The sequence below is a fragment of the Dipteris shenzhenensis genome, chromosome 7, assembly GCF_047967505.1.
Source record: "Dipteris shenzhenensis isolate YYH24624 ecotype China chromosome 7, Dip_SZ_1.0, whole genome shotgun sequence".
NCBI classification, from domain to species: Eukaryota; Viridiplantae; Streptophyta; class Polypodiopsida; order Gleicheniales; family Dipteridaceae; genus Dipteris; species Dipteris shenzhenensis.
Genome location: NC_141602.1, coordinates 41,025,073 through 41,049,721, shown reverse-complemented (window position 1 = coordinate 41,049,721; position 24,649 = coordinate 41,025,073). Strand labels below are relative to the sequence as shown.

At 46.9% G+C, this 24,649-nt stretch overlaps 1 protein-coding gene across 4 annotated transcripts in view; it reads right to left on the bottom strand.

Annotated features, from left to right (window-relative positions):
* Positions 1 to 22,657, bottom strand: part of LOC147900351 (transcription factor E2FB-like) — a 49,658-nt gene extending 27,001 nt beyond the window's left edge. For 2 of the 4 annotated variants that reach the window (XM_087376794.1, XM_087376796.1), the window contains exons 1-2: positions 22,136 to 22,259; positions 20,614 to 20,767 (exon numbers count right to left, since the gene is read on the bottom strand). In XM_087376794.1, coding sequence (XP_087232920.1) covers positions 20,614 to 20,679 — 66 coding nt within the window. In that variant the 5' untranslated portion in view covers positions 20,680 to 20,767; positions 22,136 to 22,259. Of the gene's footprint in view, positions 1 to 20,613; positions 20,768 to 22,135 lie in introns of all 4 variants that reach the window. The other 2 variants (XM_087376792.1, XM_087376793.1) reach the window with 1 other exon arrangement.
* Between the last annotated feature and the right edge of the window lie 1,992 nt (positions 22,658 to 24,649).

The following is a 24,649-nucleotide window of genomic DNA, read 5'->3' as shown; positions in this document are numbered from 1 at the left end:
GCCACTCTGTTCCGAATTCCTGGGCTATGGACAATCTGAAAATGATACATTGACAGCATGTTTGCCCATTTCATATGCTTCTCGGAAAGCTTGGTTTGAGTCAAAAAGCATCTCAAACTTTGGTGGTCTGTTTTAACAGTAAAATCTGCACCCAAAAGATAGTGCTTCCATGTATGGATGGCATGAATTACAGCCAATAACTCTTTCTCATAGATTCCCAGATATCTCTCTGCATGCCGGAGTCTCCTACTCTCATAAGCCACTACATGACCATTCTGATGCAATGCAGCTCCAACACATTCCCCACAAGCATCACAATCCACATCAAATGGTTGATACAAATCTCGAACGATTAAGATTGGCTCTCTAGTCAGCCTCTCCTTGAGTGTGGTGAAAGCTGTCTTTTGAGGAATTCCCCACCTGAAAGCTGCATTTTTCTTAGTGAGATCGTGAAGTGGAGCGGCTATATCCGCAAAATGCCTGATAAACCTTCTGTAGTAAAAACACAAGCCTGGGAAACTTCGAACTTCATGCACAGTTTTCAACTCTGGCCATTCTTGAATGGCACGGATCTTTGCTGGATCCATTTGTATCCCATTCTTGGATATTATATGCCCCAGATAATGGATTTCTTCCATAAAGAATTCACTTTTCTTGCTATTTGCATAGAGCTGATGATTTCTCAGCTCTTGAAACACTATAGCAAGATGTTCCTTGTGCTCTTCTTCGGACTTAGAAAAGACAATTATGTCATCAAAGAAGGTACCAGTGAATTGTCTATAGGGTCGGAAGATACAATCCATCATCCTATTGAAGGTAGCTGGTGCATTGGTCAATCCAAAAGGCATCACCAGATATTCATACAACCCAAAAGTAGTGCGGAACGCTGTCTTGTGCACATCTTGAGGTTGTATCCTCACTTGGTGATAGCCACTCTTTAAGTCTATCTTTAAGTCTATCCTGCTGAAAATTGAAGCTCCATTTAACTGATCCAGCACATCATCAATGCGCGGAATAGGGAATCTATTCTTGATTATCATTTTGTTCAATGCGCGATAATCAACGCACATACGGAATGAGCCATCTTTCTTCTGTACTAGCAGTGGAGGGAAACAAAAAGGAGAAGAACTGGGCTGAATAACCCCTTGGACAACAAGTCCTGCACCTGAGTCATAATCTCTTCTCACTGAGTTGCACTAACTCTGTATGGGGGCCTATTGGGTGGCTCGCTTCCAAGAATGAGTTCTATGGCATGATCTTCAGGTCTCTCAGGGGGTAACTCCCCTGGCAAAGCGTCAGAAAAGCAATCTTTAAAATTTTCAATAAACTCAAATTTATTCTGATCTGCCTCACTTCATTCAGCATACATTTCCACATCTCTCTCTTTTACAAAAATCAGGTAAGCTGAAACTACAGACTTTATTTCTTTCCCAACACAACTATTTGATACAATGGAAATAGTTTCCCCTCTATTCCTAGCAACCACACAATATTCTTTGCCCCTATGTACAAACTCCAGTACTCTTTCAAGAAGAGTCAACTACACTGCCTTGCGATGAAACCAAGGCATACCCAAGACTACATCATGATGTTTCAGTGGAGAAATGAAGAAGTCTTCCTGATCCACATAACTCTGTATATGAAGACGGAGCTTCCCTATCAAGGGGGTGACTGGCACAAGGTTTCCACAGAACATCTGATCGGCATCCAAAGCCCTGCCCAACTTTTCCGTCTTTATTCCCAACCTCAAGGCTAGGTCCTCTGATATGAAATTATCAGTAGCCCCTGGATCAAATAAAATCAGCACTTGCTGGTCTCTGACTTTGCCCCATGATAGCAACAATTCTCGTTTTTTTGGGTTTGAAACATGACCCAGTATGTCAGGAATTCGTCTTGCCATTGGCTTTTGCGGTCCTCGTGGCTTCTCTGCCTCTTTTTCCTTCGAAGTTGAAGGCTTTTCTGGGCACTGGGCAGCCACATGCCCCTCTTTGCCGCACTTGAAGCATTTCCCATCTCTACCGAATTCAGCTATCTATTCAGGGGTGAATGGAGATTTGTCTTTATATGACTTTGAAAACTGAGTACCCCTTGGCTTCTAAGGCTGAAACCCTTTCTTTTCAACCTTGGGATACTCTTTCTTTTCTAATTTTGAAAAATCAGTTTTCTTTCTTTCGGCACGTCCTACATGCAAGGGTAGTACCATAGATGGATCTTGTAATGGCACAAGACTAGCTACTGAAGCTGAATGCATAAGGTCTTGAATGTTCTTTGCCCCCAAAGCATTCACTACTACCTCGATTCTTGGACTGAGACCTGCTCTGTACTTTCTCATTTGGGTTCCTTTGGAGATCTTTTTGCAAGGTGCAACCTGCAAATAAGCATCCCAAAACTTTTGGTTGTACACATCCACTGTATCTCCTGCATCCATATGCAAACTGTCCCAATCTTGAAGAACATGATCTCTAAACTGTTTAGGCATAAATTGCTGGTAGAAGGCTTTCTTGAAGTCCTTCCACTTCTTTGGGGCTGACCCATCTGTAGTCTGTGCACTCCACCATGCACTTGTTGAGACTGGCATCTCCAGGAGTGGCTGGCCGACCAGCTCCCACGCAGCAAGGGGGGCCAGAGGGGGTAGGCTGGCCGACCAGCCCCTGGCTGACCAGGCTTTGGCCGACCAGCTGGTCGGCCCAGTTGGCTGACCGACTAGGCTGGTCGATCTAGGCCATCTGGCCGACCCCCCCCTGGCCTTCCCTATAAAAGGGACTCCCTCCCTTTCACATCCCTCACTTCTCCCTGCAGCTCCTCAAGGCTCATGTATACAGCCTGCTCCTGACCATCCCCATCAGAGCCTCCTCTCAGCTGCTCAATTGGCTGCCCATGCTCCCGCAGCAGATCTTCCCTCTTCGGGGCTCCTGCCTCCTCGCTCCAGGCCTCTACAGTTCCCTTTGTTCCAAGGTTCCTGCCTCTTCGCCCAGGCTCCTTCAGCCTCCTCTTTTCTAGGCTCCTGCCTCCTCGGTTCAGGCTCCTCTAGCCTCTTCGTTCCCAGGCCCCTGCCTCTTCGCTTCAGGCTTCTCCTGCCTCCATGCTCTCAGGCTGCAGCCTTCTTGTGCCCCTTTCTTCTGCTTCAGCTCAGCCCCTTCTGCAGCCTCCTTGTGCTCCCTTTCCTCTGCTTCAGTACAGCCTCTCCTGCAGCTCCTGTTTCTTATCTTATTCAAGATACCTTGTATTTCAGTTGCTGCCCTGGTTTAGGGGCTGGGTTACAGCAGATCAGTTGTGGCACATTTTGTTATCTCTAGTGTTCTCTGTGTGGTTCTATAGTTTCAGTTTGTTTGCATCTTCCGCTGCCATTTTTAATATGGTATCAGAGCACCAGAATACTCTCTGATCTTGGAAATCCTGTATTGATGAAGTTGAAGAAGCTTGTCCTCGTCAGCAACTCTCTTTCCCACTGACTACAAAGCTCTCTTCTTCCCCCCCCTTTTTTTTTTTTTTTTTGGCTGCCTGTCGGCAGCCCTGTTCTAGACTTTGATCTCTCTTCAGCCCTTGGTTGCTGTCCACTCCCTGGTTTCAGTTATGGCTGATGAAACAAAGGATTCTACTCCGGATCTTCGCGTTCCCCCTATGTCCAGTTTCTTTCAAGAGTCTGACAAGCCTGTACGTATTCCCACTCTTCCTACATTTCCAAATGCTCGGCAGTTAGATGGGACCAACTATTCTCTTTGGAAAATTCAGATGGCGTCTGTATTGGAATCTTATGATCTTGCTGAGTTTGTTGATCCCGGGATCCCTCGTCCGTCACCTGAGGAGGAGCCACATGCTTCTCTTATATGGGATAAATTGAATGCTCGTGTACGCTCGTTCATCTTTCTCAATTGTCAACCAAGGGTTCTCAATCATATCAAGCACCTTACTTCTGCACGTGCTATTTGGGAATTTCTTGATGGCATGTATCTTCGCGTCACTCCCATGAAACGTATCTCCTTGGAAGTTCAGCTTCGTCGCCTCGATCCGGCTACTTCCCCTTCCATACGGGACCACATCAATAAAATGCAGAGCATGCATCAGGACATCCTCCATGCAGGCAAGGCTATCTCCTTCGAAGATATGGCTATTACTCTCTTATCTCATGTTATTACTGACAGTCGATATGCAGCATTCTATTCTTCTCTTATTACCTCTGGCCGCCTCAGCACCATCACTTGGGAGGAACTTGTCCCCATGATGATGGATCAGGAGGAACAGTTCATTAAAACCTCTGATGGTTCTTCTGAGGCTCTTGTGGCCCACCGTCCCAAATCTCGATCCAAGAAGGCCCCGTCCTCTGCCAATAACTCATCTCCTTCAAATCCCTCCAGTGACCGTCCTGCTCCCAAAGGTAATTGCAATCACTGTGGCACTCCTGGCCATTATTGGCGCAATTGTCCCTACCGCAAACACAAACGAGCTGACGCACCCCTGGCCGCTGCGGCTGATGCCTCCCTTACCCCCACTCCTGCATTTGTTCACCTTGAGCTCTTGAATTCGGTACCCCTTCCTGTAGTAGAGTCATTGGCTCTCCATAGCTCCGATGCTCGTGAATGGATTGTTGATAGTGGGGCCTCTCGACATATGACCCCCTCCTCCTAGCTGCTCCAGGATCTCACCCCTCATTCTGGTCGTGTCTGCATCGGCGATAAGCACTCTATTCCTGTTCATTCAGAGGGCTCTCTTGATATTATTCCTGATGGCAAAGGGGGTAAACACTCTTCTCGTGTTCTTTATGTTCCGTCTCTCGACTTTCATCTCCTTTCGGTTCATCAGATTTGTCAAAACAATATGAAGGTTGAGTTTGAAGCGGCCTCTGTTACCATCCGCGATCGTGCTACCGGACAGCCGGTTTGGACCGGTCATTCTACTAATGGTATCTACAAGCTTGTCGCCCTTCCCTCCCTTACAGGAACCTCTCTTGGCGACCTTTGGCATTATCGATTTGGTCATCTACACATTGATGCTCTCCATAGTGCTTTCCGTGATCAACTTGTCCTCGGCCTCCCTAACGTCGGCACTCGCCAAGGTCTCTGTCCCTCTTGTATATTGGGCAAACAACATCGCGAGCCGTTCGCCCATCATGCCTCTCGCCGTGCCACCGTTCCGCTTGGTCTTGTTTACCTCGACCTATGTGGCCCTATGCAGATTATGTCACTAGGGGGAGCCTCGTACTACATGCTCCTTGTTGATGACTTCAGTCGCTATTCTTGGATCTATTTTCTTTCCCACAAGGATCTGGCTTTCAGTCGTTTCCAGACCTGGCTAGCCATGGTGGAAAAAGAATCCAACCACTCCCTCAAAATTCTTCGTGTTGATAAGGGTGGTGAGTTCACCTCTCTCGAGTTTGATCAGTTCTTGAGTAGTCATGGTGTCAAACGGGAATTTGCCAACACAGGTACCCCTTCTGATAATGGCCTGGTTGAACGTAAACATCGTACCGGCGTTGAAATGGCTCGGACCATGCTAACTCACAGTCAACTCCCTCAGTCTCTCTGGGCCGAGGCCATGATGACCGCCATCCATACTCTTAACCGCTCTCCGACATCAGCAGTCCCAGGCATGACCCCTTATCAGGCTTACTATGGATCTAAGCCCGATGTTTCCCATTTTAGGGTATTTGGCTGTGATGCTTATGTTCATATTCCTAAATCTGATCGTGGAAAGCTTGATCCTAAGTCCCACAAGCTCTTGTTCGTAGGCTACAACTCCGTCTCCACTAGATATCGCCTATATGATCCTCGCCGCCGCATTATCTCCGTGAGCAAGGATGTCCTTTTCGACGAGCAGGTCCTTCCGCCATCCTCCGACTCTCCTGTTCTTGGAGATCCGTCCGATGCCCCGGAGCCCTCTCTCCCTCCACCTGCCTCGTCCCCCGTTACATCACCTCCTATTCTCTCTCCTCCGCCTCCTTCTCCGGCTCCACCCTCGTCTGCTCCTCCTTTGGAACCCCGCTCGGTACGTGTTCCGCGATGGCTCATTGATACTCTCCGCTCCTCCGGTCTTGAGGATCCCTACTCCGACCCACACCCTGATGATGGGCCTCGTCGCTCTCATCGCCATCCCCCACCGTCCTCTTCTAATCCCCTCCATGTCAATTACGCCCTTATGTCTCGCATCCTCGCCACTCGCGAGCCCACTACCGTTCCTCACGCTCTGGCCCAACCTCATTGGAAACAGGCTATGGAAGCGGAAATTCATGCTCTTCTTCGGAACCACACCTGGGACCTTGTTCCTCGTCCCTCACACCGTTCCGTAATTCGTGTCCGGTGGATATTCAAAACAAAATACGCCTCTGATGGTTCTGTCGACAAGTATAAAGCTCGGCTGGTGGCTAAAGGCTATGCCCAACGACCCGGCATCGACTATGGGGAGACCTTTGCACCTACCGCCCGGATGAGCACCATCCGAACGATCCTTGCTCTTGCAGCCCACCATCAGTGGCCCATCTTTCAAATGGACGTCAAATCTGCATTTTTGAATGGTGATCTTCATGAAGAGGTATATGTGGATCAGCCACCCGGCTTCATTGATTCTCGTTCTCCTTCCATGGTCTGTCGCCTTCGCAAGACCCTCTATGGTCTCAAGCAAGCTCCTAGGGCCTGGAATCAGCGTATTGATACCTTCCTCTGCCGCCAAGGACTTCATCGCTCTCTGGCTGATCCCAATCTTTATCTTTTTCATAAAGGACAGCTTCATACCTTCATCATTCTTTATGTGGATGATCTAATCCTTACTGGGAGTCATACCAATCATATCGTTGCCATTAAAGTTACTCTTCAAACTGAATTTGAGATGACGGATATGGGCCTTCTCCATTTTTTCTTGGGTCTTGAGATTTGGCAGACTAAGAGGGGGTATTTTGTCTCTCAGCAACGCTATGTTCACGAGCTCCTCGAAACTTTCCACATGGCTGACTGTCGGCCCATCACTTCTCCCATGGATCCCAACTCTAAACTCTCTGCTTCTGGGTCCACTGCTTATCCTGATGCCTCCCTCTACCGCCAGCTTGTTGGTTCTCTTCTCTGGCTACTTAACACTCGACTGGATCTCGGCTTCTCTGTCGGCACCCTCAGTACCTTCATGCAAACCCCTTCGCTTTCTCATTGGCAAGCTGCTCGACGTCTCCTCCGCTATCTTCAGGGGACCTCTACTTTCGAGCTCCTATATACTGCCGGTGGTTCCTCTCCTTCCCCGCTCACTCTCCGAGGTTGGAGTGACTCCGATTGGGCTGGCGACCCCGATTCTCGCCGCTCTACCACGGGCTATGTTTTCTCCTTTGGCTCTGCGGCTATCTCCTGGTCCAGTAAACGCCAACCCACGGTCGCCCTATCTTCCACCGAGGCTGAGTATCGGGCTATGTGTAGTGCCACCTGTGAGGCTGTGTGGCTTCGGCGCCTTCTTCTCGATTGTGGTTTTCAGCAATCCGCTCCTACCACACTTTTTTGTGACAATCAAAGCTGTATTGCCCTTGCTCGCAATCCGGTTTTCCATGCTCGGACAAAACACATCGAAATTCAGTACCACTACACGCGAGAGAAGGTTCTTGACGGTACCATTTTGCTCCTCTTCAGCACCACTTCCGACAACGTCGCCGACATATTTACCAAACCTGTTTCCCCTCCCCTTCTCCAACGTCATACCAGCTCTCTGGGTCTTGTGCGACACCCTTGAGCTGAGAGGGGGTGTTGAGACTGGCATCTCCAGGGGTGGCTGGCCGACCAGCTCCCACGCAGCAAGGGGGACCAGAGGGGGTAGGCTGGCCGACCAACCCCTGGCCGACCAGGCTTTGGCCGACCAGCTAGTCGGCCCAGTTGGCTGACCGACCAGGCTAGTCGGTCTAGGCCATCTGGCCGACCCCCCCCTGGCCTTCCCTATAAAAGGGACTCCCTCCCTTTCACATCCCTCACTTCTCCCTGCAGCTCCTCAAGGCTCATGTATACAGCCTGCTCCTGACCATCCCCATCAGAGCCTCCTCTCAGTTGCTCAGTTGGCTGCCCATGCTCCCGCAGCAGATCTTCCCTCTTCGGGGCTCCTGCCTCCTCGCTCCAGGCCTCTACAGTTCCCTTTGTTCCAAGGTTCCTGCCTCTTCGCCCAGGCTCCTTCAGCCTCCTCTTTTCTAGGCTCCTGCCTCCTCGGTTCAGGCTCCTCTAGCCTCTTCGCTCCCAGGCCCCTGCCTCTTCGCTTCAGGCTTCTCCTGCCTCCGTGCTCTCAGGCTGCAGCCTTCTTGTGCCCCTTTCTTCTGCTTCAGCTCAGCCCCTTCTGCAGCCTCCTTGTGCTCCCTTTCCTCTGCTTCAGTACAGCCTCTCCTGCAGCTCCTGTTTCTTATCTTATTCAAGATACCTTGTATTTCAGTTGCTGCCCTAGTTTAGGGGCTGAGTTACAGCAGATCAGTTGTGGCACATTTTGTTATCTCTAGTGTTCTCTGTGTGGTTCTATAGTTTCAGTTTGTTTGCATCTTCCGCTGCCATTTTTAATAGCACTAACTATCGCTGTCAAGTGCAAACTGATCATTCTTAACTTGGAGGATTCTGAAAACTTTTATGTACCGAGTGCACCATCAAACTGCCTGATGAACTCCAATGCTTTGTCTGTACGACCATATTGTCCATTGTAGGTCATAAACTTGACAGATTTACCTCCCTCTTTTAATTCCTTGGTCTCTCCGGAAGACTTGCTCTTCCTGGACTTCTTGTGTTTCCTTCTTTTTCTGGATGGTTTAACTGATAAAGAAGAAGATACAAAAGTCGAACTCGAGGTAGACGGTAATGGACTAGGAGATTAGTGATGATGCCTCGATCTCTTCCTGCTATGAGACCGTCCCCTATGAGATCTCTCTTTCTCTGGCTGTACACGAGAGTATGCCTCTGGCATTGGCACGTCATATACTGCATTAGGCATAGCTTCTGCTTGAAACAAATGCTGAGCCCTTGGATCCTTTCTGAGATTTTCCATCTCTTGTATACGAGTGCGTACCATCTGCTCAAATTCTTGCTGAGTTTGCTGCACACTTCTCTGTCTTGGATGTACATCCCTATCTTGTGAATCCCACTGGATAGGTGATTGAGCCATTTTCTTACAACTCGTCTGAGATCTGCACGTTTCTCACACACACTGTATGCAACTGATGCACGCTGTCTTTGCTTTTCAAAGGGAAAAATTACCTCAACAAGAGGTGTCTTGCATTCACAACCTATGCCAGTGCCGGGCTGTCAACTCAAGGTATAAACTCAAAGCTGTGTGCCCCTTTTCTGGCTGCTGCAAATGACTTCAAAAAGCATCTGTTTTCCCCATTTTTCACTGCTCAAAGGCATGCATTCCTTTACTTGTGCAAATCTTTGATTTCTCTGCTTTTCTGACAGTAAAAGTCTGACAGGTACGTGAAATCTGCTGGCAGAAACAGTCTCTGTAACTTTTTTTTTTCCTCTGGGCGACAATAACTAGATGGGTAACCAGCTGGTTACTCTAACCGGATGGTTACTGTCTGGTCAAACTGACCAGACTGGTTCTGTTCTGGTCTGGTTTGGTTGGGCCAACTAACTAGACCTTTGACCAAGGTTAACTAACCAGAGTTAACTTAACCACTGGCCTGCCAGGCTGGCTGCCATGTGTTTGCTCTTTGCACATGCTTGTGCCATGTCAGCATGCCACGTGTCACTGCCACATCAATCACACGTGATGCCACGTGTAAGCGCCACGTCAGCTCTGTGCATACTTGCCACATCAGCCGGTGTCCTCTGCCACGTCACCTACTGACACGTGTTTGCCGCATCAACTTGGCTGGTTGGTCGGCGTCACGCGTCGTGCCAGTGCACTGATCTCTTCTGGCTTCTGCAACACCTAGTGCCCGCTCATAGAATTGACGACGGAACTTGGAAATCCCGTTAGAAAATCTCCAAAATCACCTTTCGTAGGTCACGTGAAGCTCACGCCTTCCGGATTAGCGTTCGTCATTTGAGCGCCTCAATTCGTCCGTCAGCGCACGTCTATATCTCCATCAAAACACATGGGCCTGCGCCATGTATCCCCGTGAAGGCATCTCTTCGTCAATAAATCCAAAGCCGCCAAATGGAGAATCACCCATAGTACAAACGGAAAATCCCACGCTCACTCCCACTTGCTTCTAAGCTCTTCCAACCGTTTAAATCCCACGCTCACTCCCGCTTGCTTCTGATGCCAACGCAAGCTCTTCCAACCGTTTCCTTGATAGTACAACTATGCTCCTGAAAAAGATGTAAAGAACAGAAGCGTGTAACTCCCCAATCCTTTCGTCCGATTTACACACTAATCCATCCCCGCTCTTCAGACACGTCAAGCATTCTCAATTAACTTGGATCCTCAGCCTCTTAAGAAAGGGCTTGATCTGAGCTCTGATACCAATGCAACCTCCGTCGTAAAATACAGCAAAGACGCTCTCATTTCTTTATGCAATCGCTAGCTCTCTCGTGGAACCTCACGCTTATAACTTACTGCAGAAACACTCATAAGAGCTCTCTCTCTCTCTCTCTCTCTCTCTCTCTCTCTCTCTCTCTCTCTCTCTCTCTACACACAGCTAGGGCCCAAGACAACATGTCGGGCTGGACCCCCCCCAAGGTATTTTATTTCTTGAAGAGAGAATATGTTACAAAAGTTCAGCGTAGAGCTACCTGATACATGATCCAACGTGAATCCATATTACAAGAGCTTCAAGCTCATTTCAAATTGACAACATGCCACTTGTCTAAAATCTAGACTAAGTCCTATTGCATGCCACTAAGGGCAACTCTGGAGTCTTTGAAGCACTTGGTCACGCGAACCGCCTCCTAGATGCTTGTTAGGCTCCCGTAGCGCTTAGGAAAATAACTCTTCCTAGTACCTGCAACAATTAATTAAAGCGCACCACCATGGCACCCATTAATTGTTAGCGCTTTGCATGCAAATAACACACTGTGGACTGATTCTAGTCACGGTGGGCATCCCCACTGAACACGTGCACACATAACAAATATAAAAATATATATTTATTCTCTGGTTGACCGAAGTCAACACTCTTGATCGTAATTAAGGAGCTTTGACCAAGGGTCGAGGCGCCTTAATTACAGCCTAAGTCTCTCCAACCGAAGTTGGCACAACTCTCCAACCGAAGTTGGCACATCTTGGTTAACCGTGGTTAACCCTCTTGGCGCATGCCAAGTCTCGTTGACCAAAGTCAACACTCTCTGACCGTAGTCAACTCTATAGTTCTCTCGTTAACCATAGTTAACCCTCTTGGTAATAAACCAAGTCTCCCCGACCGAAGTCAAGTATCTTTGACCGTAGTCAATTCTTTGACCATTAAAAGAACTCTTTGACCATAATTAACACATATAAAACTCTTTAATTATGATCAAATAAATGGTCAACTATACTTTGACTTAGGATATTTACATGGTGGTGACACCTCCTGCATGCAAGGATAGCACTGTGGATGGATCTTGTAACGGCACGAGACTAGCAACTGAAGCTGAATGCATAATGTCCTGGATGTTCTTTACCCCCAAAGCATTCACCACCACCTAAATTTTTGGACTGAGACCTGCTTTGTACTTCCTCATTTGGGTTCTTTTGGAGATCTTTTTGAAAGGTGCAACCTGCAAATAAGCATTCCCAAAACTTTTGGTTGTACACATCCACTATATCTCCTGCATCCATATGCAAACTGTCCCAATCTTGAAGAACATGATCTCTAAACTGTTTAGGCATGAACTGCTGGTAGAAGGCTTTCTTGAAGCCCTTCCACCTCTTTGGGGCTGACCTATCTGTGGTCTATGCACTCCACCATGCACTAGATGCCGTTATCAAGTGCAAACCGACCATTCTTAACTTAGAGGATTCTGAAAACTTTTCTGTAGCGAATGCAAAATCAAACTGTCTGATGAACTACAATGCTTTGTCTGTATGACCATATTGTCCATTATAGGTCATAAACTTGACAAATTTAGCTCCATCTTTGAATTCCTTGGTCTCTCTGAAAGACTTGCTCTTCCTAGACTTCTTATGTTTCCTTCTTTTCCTAGATGGTTTATCTGATAAAGAAGAAGATACAGAAGTCGAGCTCGAGGTAGACGGTGAAGGACTTGGAGATTGGTGCACCCTAGAGCATAGAAGCAAGGATATCCAAAAACTATGTCTGCATTGCTTGCGCTTCTCGAGATGCAAGAGAGATAGGTTGGGTTGTAAGGATCTCTATACCACCAATGGATGCACCCACTGTGGAAGGCAATTGCTCATGCTAAGCAGCCTCATCACTATCAGGCAATGTATCTCGAGGGGCACGCTTGGATGGCATGGTGATTGTCCGAGAGAGAGGAGCTCGAATGCAGACAAGGAAAACCTTGTTGTAATGAGTACCTGATATAGTGTGTAGAACCACTAAAAAAAAGTCGATGGCAAAGCTCAGAAAGACAATCGATGAAGAGGCTTCAAAATGGAGTCGAAAATGGCTCGAAACTAGTCTATGAAAGGCCCCTTAAAGAGGCTGGAAATTTTGGCTCTTTTCTTTTTTTTTTAAGGGGGGGTGGGGTTTCCTAAGTCACCTAGGACAGTTAGTCCACTACCTTAAAGACCTCTAGGACAATTAGAAAATGTAGTTAGTCTAACCTAACCTAACCATGACTTAATCTCACCCTAGTTAAGTTGATCTACCCTGACTCAAACTATCTAAATTGACCCAAATTAACGAAGCCTAACCAAACCTAAACCACACCCTAACTACTAACCTAACCAACCACTAACCCCCTGTTAGTCTAACCTAGGAGGCAAACCTTGTAGACTAAGGTTTGCAAGGCGGAGGAAAAAAGAACAGGCGACGGCGAGGGTGTGACAAGCGACAGGTGATCACGGAGACAAGCAACTAGCAGGGGTTGATTGGCTCGAAAGGTGGCGGCCTCAACAAGAACTGCAAATAGGTAAGCGGCACCGGAAACCTGCTCTGAGGCTGTAAGCTCCATCACCATAGCCAACAATCTGAGCTCTCAAGCTCAGCTTGATTCATCCTGATTCAGGACCTTCTAATGGAAAGGCTGGTTCGTCCATAATTTAGTTTTGACGAGGTTGTCTTTATTCGCAATGATTGGGGCTAAAACGTCTGACACTCACTGCTAGCAATCGGTTTTGGTTATTACAGGTCAACAAACTTGGCAAGGAGCAACAATTCATCAACCCACTCGTTATATGTCTGCTTCACCGCGGTTATCTGTTGAAGCAATATCCATATCATCTGATGATTCGACGGCTCCACACTGAAACAAAGGTGCTAAGGCCCAAGGAAGGTGCTCTGAAGGGGACAAGGGCTGACTTGGTGAAGGGCCAAAGATGGCAGATAAGGGGGAAGAGGAGAGGGGAGAGGAGAGAGGGGAGAGAGAGAGAGAGAGAGAGAGAGAGAGAGATGAGGGAAAGGGGTAGAAGGGGAGGAAGAGAGAGAATAGGGGTGAGGGGAGAGAGATAGAGAGAGATGAGGGAAAGGGGTAGAGGGGGAGGAAGAGAGAGAATAGGGGTGAGGGGAGAGAGATAGAGAGAGATTGGGATAGATAGTGTAGGCAGCACGTAAGAAGGTGGGAGTAGATAGGATTAGATGTCACATCAAAGAAGTGTACAGTAGGGGGTGGATGGGGACTAGTCCCTCCACATTTTCCACCTAAAAGGCCTCTAAAGGGCTCTAAGTTGGCCCTTTTTTCCCTTCATTACACTCTGTAAGATCACTCAACACATAGATGAACAACCTGGTTGTTGACAATAGAGGGTATATGCAACAAAAGACTAATAAAGCCCAAGAACCCACACATTGGTGTACTAAGTGGAATCAAAACTTCTTTCCTTACGTGTAGTTAACGTAGATGTGCAGCACGTAAATGGACAACTACAGCCAAAATAGATCTACTCTATAGAACAGAAATCCATACACAAGAAACTCCAAAAGTGTGCCACCCCTTGCAACAAACATACGCTAACATCTAGCACCTACACGAGCTCTGTGTTTGTTGAACCCTCTACAATTGGAACCCCTCCTAGTGTTGGAAAGGTCACCTCCCCATCTGTAAGCCCGCATATGAGGAGAGCATGGGGGAGGGAGACCTAGGGCATGTGCCCAAAAGAAAAGAAGAGAGGGGGCTGCTACATGGGCAGCACCTCACAAGGAAAAGGGCTGAAAGGGCTGACACATGTGGAGAGCAAACAGCAGCGTGGCAAAGGTGCATCATGGCGTGGATATGCGGGCTGGAACAGGCCTCTGATAGAGGCGCGCAGGAGGCAGAAAAGGCCTGGCAGATGGCACAGCATGGCAAGCCAAAAGGTGCCTGCAAAGGGCAGGCTATGGGCCTGCAAAAGAGCTGTGGCAGAGGCGCATTAATGGCAGGAGAACCAGCAGGAGTGTCGGCCATCTTGGAGGGGCTGGTTGGGCTGGTTGGAGCCAGCCAACCAAGCCTTATATAGGCAGACAGAAGGGGCTGGGACCCTGCCTTGAAAGGAGGGCTAAAGCCCTTGGAGTGTGGGCCAAAGGCCCTGGAAAAGAGAGCCCCAAAGGGGCCTTTTGTGGCAGACCAAGTCGGCCAGGGAGGGGCTGACTGAGTCGGCTATTTGCCCCTCCCCTGGTCGGTTTTTGCAGCAAGCCTTGGGCCTATAAAAGGAGAGGCGCTGGGCCTCATAATTCATCCAACAGATCAGCCATCAGAGGAGCAGCAGGAGCAGCTACACTCACACCCTCAAGCCTACATCCAGGAGGCAAAGGAGACTAGGAGTTGCTGCAGACAGAGCTCATCTAGGGCTGGACCTTGGCTGTCTTCTAGGGCAGCAAGGTGTTTGGATCTGGACAGAAAGTCTACAGAAGGTCGAGGTGGAGCACGCGGGCTCGAGTCTAGAGACCGGCAGATATGGAGAAGGACCTTGTGGTAAGATCAGAGGACCACACCATGGGTGGGACTCTAGATCTATCTCTTTTGTATTGTGTCCATACCTTTGGTAAGTTTAAGAAGTTTGTAATTCCACACCCCACACCACACTGTGTGAGCTCCTGGGCTATTCTATCAGTCGAGCTCTGCTTGTCGCCACTCACATGCACTCTCCTACATGTAGCCAGTAGGTGTGTGCATTATAGAGCCCAATACCAATACTGGGAAAGGGCTATTTTTTGCAACACCGATTTAACAATTGCCCCCACAATGGTGCCTTTTATAGGGTTGAGTAGCCCTCTGACTGGACAACCCAATCAGCCAACCAATCAAACCAGCTCAAGTCTTAACCCGACCTGCCATAGATTGTGCACCGACCCAATCTGTTCTGTAGCTGTCCGACTTTGCCACATGGCATCCAGCCAGTGGCCCCCCTCAGTCTGCAGCACTGCAAACCTGCTGTTTGACCTGTCAATCTGTTCCAGACTCTGCTGACATGTAGACACCTCCCTGGTACGAGACCTACCCACCGTACGGGCTTGTACCAAGGCCTGTGCAGCCCTGCATAGCAACCCGTGTGAACTAACAACTGCCCCCACAATGGGGCCTTTTATAGGGCTGGTTAGACTGGCCAACCCAGTCAGCCAATCAGCTGACCCAGATCAGGTCTAACCCAACCTGCCACAAACTGGGTCAACCCGTCTGCTGTTGTCCAACTTTTCCAAGCCACTAGCTGCAACTAAGCAGAAGATGAAGTATTTCTGGCTGCTAACTGAGCAGTTGAACAGCATGATCTGGGCGGGGGAGTGGTATGTAGGAGTAGCGAGGCCGGACGAGGTGAAGAAGGGTGGCTGACTGAGAGGTAGAGGTGATACGAGGGGAAAGTACTGTGGAGACGTGGCCGATGGGGCCAGTGGTGAGGCTATTGGAGAGAAGACATGTGATGATGATGCAAGAGAGGGGGAGGAGAGAGGTGGCGTAGATGATGAGGCAAATGATGGTGGTGAAAGAGTGGTGGTAACCATAGAGGTCAAGGATGTGGTGGGCGGCATGGACTTCGGGTGGGCCCCTTTCTTTTGAGCCGCGGTGTTGTCTATTGTCAAACCGCTCCGGTTGTTGAAGTCCTCTAGATTGAGTTGCTTTCGTGTTTTTGCCTTGTCACCATTTCCCTTTCCCATCTCCATGCGTATGCAAATTCGGACCGAAGGGTCTCCCGCTTAGTCTCCTGTCCTCATCCCCCTGTTCCCTTCATTATGGGGGAGGCAACAGCGGGCAAAGAAGGGATTGCAATAGGTCGGAGCTGTTGGAGAACCCCCGCTCGCAGCTCCGACCCTTTTTTTTTTTAATTAAAAAAATTAAAAAACGATTGGGGGGGCCTGAGCGAGGGGTAACGAGGGGGTAGCAAAGGGGTAGCGGGGGTAGCAAAGGGGGTAGCGGGGGGTAGCAGAGGGGTAGCGGGGGGATAGCGGGAGAGAGAGGGGTAGCGAGGGGGTAGCGAGGAGGTACGGAGGGGTAGCGGAGGGGGTAGCGAGGGGGTAGCAGAGAGAGCAGGGGGTAGCGGGAGAGAGAGAGAGAGAGCAGGGGGTAGCGAGGGGTAGCAGAGGGGGTAGCGAGGGGGTACGGAGGGGTAGCGGAGGGGGTAGCGCGGGGTAGCAAAGAGAGCAAGGGGTAGCAGGAGAGGGAGCAGGGGGTAGCACAAGGGTAGCGCAGGGAGAGAGCAGGGGGTAGCGCAGGGGGTAGCAGGAGATAGAGAGGGGGGTAGCGGGAGATAGAGAGAGGGTAGCGCAGGGGGTAGTGCAGGGGGGGGGGGGAGAGAGAGAGAGAGAGAGAGAGAGAGAGATCAAAAGGGTAAACACCAAACATCAGTTATAGACTAAGAGTCTCTTGGGAGTGCATATACCACTTCCAAAGTTATCATATAGATAAGCTACATTATACTAGGTGAGATAGTCAGCCTGTATTACATCAGTTTAAGACTGAGAGTCCTTGGCTTTGGATATAAAATCTTTGATAAGTGCTTTTCTATCTCTGTAGACAGCCCATTTCCCTTCTTTGCGAGCATCCTTCACTTTGTTCAGTTCTGTGGACTTCATCTTGAGCTGAATCGGGGTGAGCTCCTCTGATATCCATACCTTGGTGCCTCTCAACTTAATTGTTTGCATGAGAGAGAGCTCCATGTAGGCATTGAAGGCCTGCAAGAGCTGCGAGGGAGGAGCAAGAAAGAAAGAAAGAACAATTTAATAACATCTATGGAAGGCCGAAAAAGCCTATGAGAGGGAAGAACACAAGTTTGAGGGAATACTCAAAAGCTGGAGGAAGCTCCCAAACCCATGGGAGAGAGCTGCAACCAATGCAAGGTAGGTCTCCCTAATTTTATATCCCTAAGGGTGGGTCCAGTCCCCCCCCAAAAAGTGAGGTGAGATCTTCCTAAGGAGGAATGTAGGGGCTCAAATAGAAGGTGGACCTGTTTGGGTGGGCTATGGCCCAGAGAAGCTTACAGTTCTAATCTGGAGGGTCAGAATTTTGGTGACGCTTGGTCCATCCAATGTCGAGTGCACATTTGGAAGGCCTGTGGCATCTTGCCACACATACCTTGCCATGTCATGCCACAGCCATGTGTACCCTGCCATGTTATATGGCTGCCACGTGTACACCATGTCACATGGCAATTGCTGATGTGACAGTCCATGCCACATGTCAATTTGCTGGTGTGCCAGTCCAATTTCTGGTTTATGCCATGTGTTTAAATACATGGACTAAAGTTTTCTACCCCCTTTAATCTATCAAAGTTATAGAGAAATCAATAATGCGTAATTGTTCAATACTTCTTGGATTTCAGTTTTGTTTTCACCATGGGTTTCCTCATGAGCCCATTCAATAGTGCTAGTGGGAGACTAGTTTTCTAAAATTTGACTTTGTGAAATCATAAGCCTCACACACATGTTCCTAGGAAGTAATTTGACCATCAAGATCAATTTGTGTGACCCTCTTCATCTTTGACTTAACCAGACATAAAAAGAGACTCACAAGGTCCACCGATAGACAAGGGTCCCTACAAAAAAGGATCACATGCTTCTTCCACAGAGAGTCCTTTTGAAGCAACCAATGGACCTACAACGGCCCTCAAACTTAACACATCCATCAATAACAAGCACACAATCTCTCTCTCCAAAGTGGACATGCAATCATTGTATCATTGCTTCTCACTTCCAAGTTTAACAATGTACTACACATCTCTACTTCTGTCACACTATAAACATACGTAGTGGTCTCATAGGCTCCTTTGCCTTTTGCAAACATTAATAAACCCTTCTTTATATTTTTCTTCCTTAGATCAAAATTGTTGTAAAGCAACATCATATGTCAAATGCTTGTTACTCTCCTCGCAAAGAATTTGCCCTGTGAGGAAATCAGTAATGGAATGCGAGTATGGCTGCGATCCATTGGTTGGGCAAGCTATTAACATCTCAATGGCACATCAAGAGAGTATCAAGGTCTTAGCTTGTGAAGGATCGTGCTTGCCAACTACCTCCTTCCTATTGGGTAATTGTTGTACTTTTGTGTAAAAGTACAATGCTGGCCAAGAACAAAAAGAGAGTATAAGTGAAACTCAAGTGATGAAGATGGTATCTTGGTCTCCAAAATGCCAATACTCCTCTTGAAAGTCTCTTCCACCCTCCTAGAATGTTGCTCCATCACCTCATTGCAAATGTAAATGGGGGGCCCTATTTCTACAAGCCTTTCAATGGATGCCAACCTAGATTAATGTGTTATATGTTTAGTTTTTTTCACTAGGGCTATTTTTTAAATCTATTGGTGCATTGTGGTCGAGCTTATGGGAGTTATGGCCACATTTTGTGGGGTTGTTGAGCCTTGCTTAGAGTCTAGAAAAGTATGTCCTAGAGTTACTACAATTGTAGGACCCTTTTTCCTTTAATAAGGCTCACAAAGCCATAGATATATTCCTTTGTGATAGTTGATCACAATCTCCTACTCTCTCAAGATTTCTGAGTTTTGTCTCCTAGTTCTTGAGTTCTTTAGCTCAATATAACACGCAACAACGGCCATTAGCGCGCCCTCGCCTGAATCCATAGTGGCTTGTATGAGTTACTTTTTTTATTGTACCTCGCCTCATAGGCCCGTGAGGTCTCTCTCTCTCTCTCTCTCTCTCTCTCTCTCCTTCCCACCACCTTTGACTACCTTTTATAAATCAAGCCCCTTCACCTAATCCGTCCTAGCAGCAGCCAAGGTAGGCTTTGTCTACCTCTTTGGTATGCTAGAGGATACCCTTGGTCTAGGCTACAACAAATCAACCCTTTGTGTCCTTGGACCACACACCAATCAATAATCCTATATGATGCTTGAATTGCTTTAAACAAGGAGAAGAACGTGCTAGGAGTGAGCTGTGGCCTCTACAAAGGATAGACCTCCCACGTGAATAAGCACAAGGGTCATGCTATCAACAACAAGCCAAGGAAGAACACGAACCTCCACAAAAGCTCAACAATGATGAGGCTACTGCATTTTATAGTTATGGACCTTGTTCCCCATGTACTAAAGACTTTTTTGCTACAATAGCCAGAGACTAAATTTCCAGTGTCTGAACAGCAGCCAATGCCACACTGAAGTCGATCTTCCTCTACTGAATAATGCTCCTTTGGATCTAAAGCTGACTGACACATGCTCCCAACAACAGGATCCATTGATGGAGCAGCCACAAATAACACAAGGAGTGGTGTAAAAAGTGTTCAACTATCATATCCATGACCATGTGGTAACCAAACCGACATGTGCATTGATCATCCAAGTAACGACCAAATTGAAGAGTGACCTGATGATCCAAGAGGCTGTGAGGCCTAGGAGTAGTAACGCAGTCCAACCACTCTAAAAAACTCCCACAACATGAGTCATCCTTATTAATTCAACCAGTCTATTGAGTGCAAAATATGAATTGAAACCGTTGATTTCAACCTATAACAAACCATCCTTAGTGAGAGCTACTTCTGCAACTAGGAGGATAAACCTTCGAGAAATTACCAAGCATTGCTTGGAATTTATTGTCAGGATAGATGGAGGTAAGCTTCAACAAATGTGGATGTACAATCATGGAGGTAAACTTCAACAGTTGCCTGAAAGAAGCATGGAGATATGGATATACAAGCAAAGAAATAGATAACCCGAACAAGATCATGATACAAGGCTGACCAATTGCTTAGAGCACAAGGGGAGGAAAAGGAAGGGAGCCCATATAGAAAAGCTGCTGATTTCAAGCACAACAGCACAACAATCTTTTGTAAACTCACATATACTATCATCAGTGATAACACTTGAAGCAGCTTGATTTTTCAACCAATCACAACCACAATAGATCTATGAATCTCACATACTTGATCTTTCAATTACATGATTTTGAAAGACTTGGATGTCAGCTCAAAATGCAGAGCATGTCGGCCAATGATGATAAACACAAATATCGCTAAGCAAAAAAAATTACCCCACGAGTTCTATAATGAATCCACATAGAGGAGCAACTTATGCACATGCAGCAATGCAGCTAAATTGCACCATCCATTGGACTGTGATATGGCACTGGTTAGTGGGCCAATAACTGTTCTTTGTGCAATTACAGGTGATTCCAATCAGCAGGGACCAGGCAGGACCAACGCAACATGATTCAACTTCTCACTTGTGGATCTTCAAATGATCTGATAGGCCTTCTTTGAACATTGAGAACAGCATCGTCCAAACTCATAATGTCAAAATTGAATCATCGCTGCTTGAAAACACCATCAAGATTAAGACCACCCCTTATAAGCATTTTCTGACCCTGGCCCTCCTAACTGCCACAACACATGCGTGGTTATCAACACCTCCTGAACATAGATTCTTGCCCAGCAAATTGAACAGTGATACTGTAATAAATCTCATATCGTCCCTGAATTTATTTACCAATTGCAACAAGTAATTTACATTCCTTGATGGAGGTTTGGATCTTAAAATGGATGAATTCCACCCTTTCACGCAGATGTAAAAACATAATACAAATGTACAAACATGAATGGTGGCGATACATTAGTTTTGCCCCACACTGCTGTCTGATATGATGAATCATAACATACATTCCCAATGCCAATATCTTGCAAGTAGATACTTTGCTAACATACAACATGAACTAAAGTGTGATATTAAACTTTCGTGTGCTCACAGCTCATTTTCCACAGTGATTCACATCAGTGTGCAAATAATCCCAGCAATGCTTCTTTCAGCAATGTCACCTTCTAAATGAGTTCTCTGAGAGCAACCTACACCATGAGTTCTAAGCTCTCTAGCCTTGCTACGTATAACTTTAAATTTTCTTCCATGTACTGGTGGAAAAGCGATGGACAGTCCAGTGAAACACAAGGACAAGATAGAACGGTCGAGGAACACTCACTTTCAACCTCTCAAGTACATCAACACGGTGCTGGGCACCAGGTTAATTGCTAGGCGAATCCCTCATGTAAGAGATTTGCATAAAAAAGACGAAAGTGGGAGATACCACCAAGGACCTCCATTTTAAAAAGCTTAGGCAACAACCACTACGCTATATTGCAGATGACATCTCGAAGAGTAATCTATGAATGTATTTGGTTGCTCAAAATCAGCAGCACTTTTTCCAAAAATTGTGCACATTAGGGCACATAAAGTCCACAGAAAGTTTCCCAATAAATTGCACCATATAACCAAAGGTAGCTCATCATCTGTATGCAAACAATGCTCTCTCTCTCTCTCTCTCTCTCTCTCTCTCTCTCTCTCTCTCTCTCTCTCTGTGTGCTTGTCAAAATTTTACTATTCACAAACGGAAAATTTTGCTTTTGCTACATACAAGCTTTCAATTGTAAGCATTCTATTCTCAGAGTCCCAACTGCACTGTCCATGGGGGTGGAATACATACTTAGACTGATGTTCACTTGAAGATTTCAAAAATAAGCAGGTCATAAGGATTATAGCTGATTAGTCTTTTTTAATGAAATTATAGCTCATTAGTCTTTAAAATTATACACGTCAAAATACATATGCTGGCACTCGAATTTTGCATCATCCGAGTTAGAATTACAAATAAACCCAATTCAGAAGTACGAACAACAAAGCGTTCCCGTGGAAACAAGCTCAGCGCCACATAAATCTCCCCCCTAACAAACCATCTGAGGTGTGATTAGCCAACATACTGAGAATTTGGTGACGAACTTGTCCACCTCATATTTCTGGGTGCTGCCGCCTCGAGAGAGCGTGTCTACAGACGTTCCTGGCTCAACAAAATGATGATAGTCCTGGGGCGATGCGAAGGCTGGACGAGAAGAGGTGAAGGGACTAAAGGACCTTTGGGAAGGATGCTGAATTGGGTTGACAGGAGTGGAACCAACCGACCGAGAAGGCATAGGATCCTTGGGGAGAGAGTGCAAAGCACGACGGTCGCCAGCGACGATGTAGACCATCGCTGAGTCGGAGAAGGGGGGGCATAACCCAGATCTGGGGGGAAAGGAAAGGATGAAGGGGGGTTAGGGAGAGGGAGGGGGCAATGCGGGGTAATCGATGGAGGAGGCAAAGACCCAACAAAGGAATAGTTGATAGGAGGAGCTGGGGATGGAGGATAAATGCAGGGATTTTGTGTGAGAGAGAGAGAGAGATGGGGTTTACGGGGGTTTGTATTTGAGCCACATTATCATATAAAAGAGAAAATTATGTTTTGAATGAAGAACTCGCGCCTCTTCTTCCCGGCGCCAACTTTGCCCACTTTGCAATTTCCCCCTTAACTTATAGAAAAGAAAAAAAAACCCATAAAAGTAGCATCGCCTCCAAACATAACAATACAACGCCCCCCAAAAAAAACACTTTTTGTCCTCCTCCATCCCCCTTGCCTTTTGATGCCTCCAGCCCCCGCCCGAGAGTAGGAAGGAGCATGGTGTGTCTTGGTGGACAAGTGGCGCTGCATGATTCGTCGCCAAAAACTAGAATGCTTGGCCAACTGCTCAGTATATTGTAGGTAGCTAATAATAGGCATGTTGATCTAACGACTTAGAATGTGCCACATGGCTTCGTAGGATTTTAAAGTTACTCCGCCAAGTAAAAAAGGAAAGGATCGTGGTATGTCGTGGCAAATAAGTGGTGCTGTGTGATTCATCACGCAAAAAAAGAGGTGGACATAATCGTGGGCAACTAGCCTCCCTCGCCCAAACAGCACTGATCGTGGTGTGTCGTGGCGGACAAGTGGCACTGTGTGATTCATCGCGCACAAAAAAGAGGCGGACATAATCGTGGGCAACTACCCTCCCCCACCCAAACAGCGCCGAAGATCTGACACTAGGATTCAAACCTGCAACTTCCAATCATGCAAAAGCTAGCCTAAACCACGTAGGTATTTCCACATGCTTGTCATCAAAGGTGGACTCTTTCAATATAGTTTGTCCAGTAGGTGTATAACACACACACACTACTCAAGCCTGCCCTCGCTTGGGCGGGCTTTGGGTAGTGGTAATCGGCCAAAGGCAAGCTTCACACCAACCAATGCCCATCCTCAAAAAGATAGTGTGAAGGATTGCCGTCCTACTCGGCCCAATAGGTGGGACAAGCTTGGACATTGACACAAAAAAAACTGTCTCAAGTACCTCAAGGCTACCCAACTCCATGGTTGGTTGTCATAACTCCCCACAAACTGTAATTGGGTATTGGAACTCACGCCAAGGGACCTCAACATTCTGCCTCAACCATTGCACCAATTACACTTGGGGGCAATACATCATGGATGTCGAGTGGTGTGAACCATAGCACCTAGCGAACCTCTGTGCAAGCATTTCAGACGACATGGGCATTGGGTGGTTTGAAGCCACCCTCAAATGTTATGGGTATCAAAACCAATTACCTTCTCTTGAGAGAGATGCTTCCACTTCCTCAAGGTGCTTTGCTGAGATTTCACAATGGTAGGTACATAGGGTGGGAGCACATTGTGTGGGCAACTAGGTAGAAAAAGAAACGTGTTATGGGTATCAGCACTAGGTACCTTTTCTAGAGAGATACTTCCTCAAGGTGCTTTGCAAAGATTCCACAATGGTAAGTACACAGGATGGGAACAACTAGGTATAAAAAGAAACACAATAAATACCCTTTAAAGCGTTAACAATGCTACACAAAGAGCACCTCCAAAGGTCCTTAATTACTTGAAAGAGATTTACTTATGCCTCTTGAGAGCAAGCCAGTGAGTGGCCATGTAAAGTGGACATGTACGAGATGCTAATTGTGACGATGAATGTATGGATAAATAAGACGATAACCAATATATTAAAAAACCCAATCAAAAGCTCTCATAGCATCATGTCCCACTCCAATTATATCATTGCATTATATCAATCACCTCAAATTCGCTTTGTGCATAAATCATGCAAATGGCAAGTATGCATGATGGTACTAGTTAGTCATTTTAATTCTCTCAATCATTTGTGAAGGTGATTCTAGCTTTGATCTACATGGTCTTGGCCACAGTAAATAGAGATCTTGATAGTCTCCTCCTTTCAAAAGTATCATACGATCAAGGTGTAGTTGCCATGCCTTTATTACCCCATCTTGCATTAGCATGTTCTCAATGCTTTGCTCATGTCATCTAGCAGTATCCATATAATTAATTAGTTGTCTCCCTCAAGAGTCGACTCATATAAATATTTCATTGAAATAGACCAGACAATTGAGTC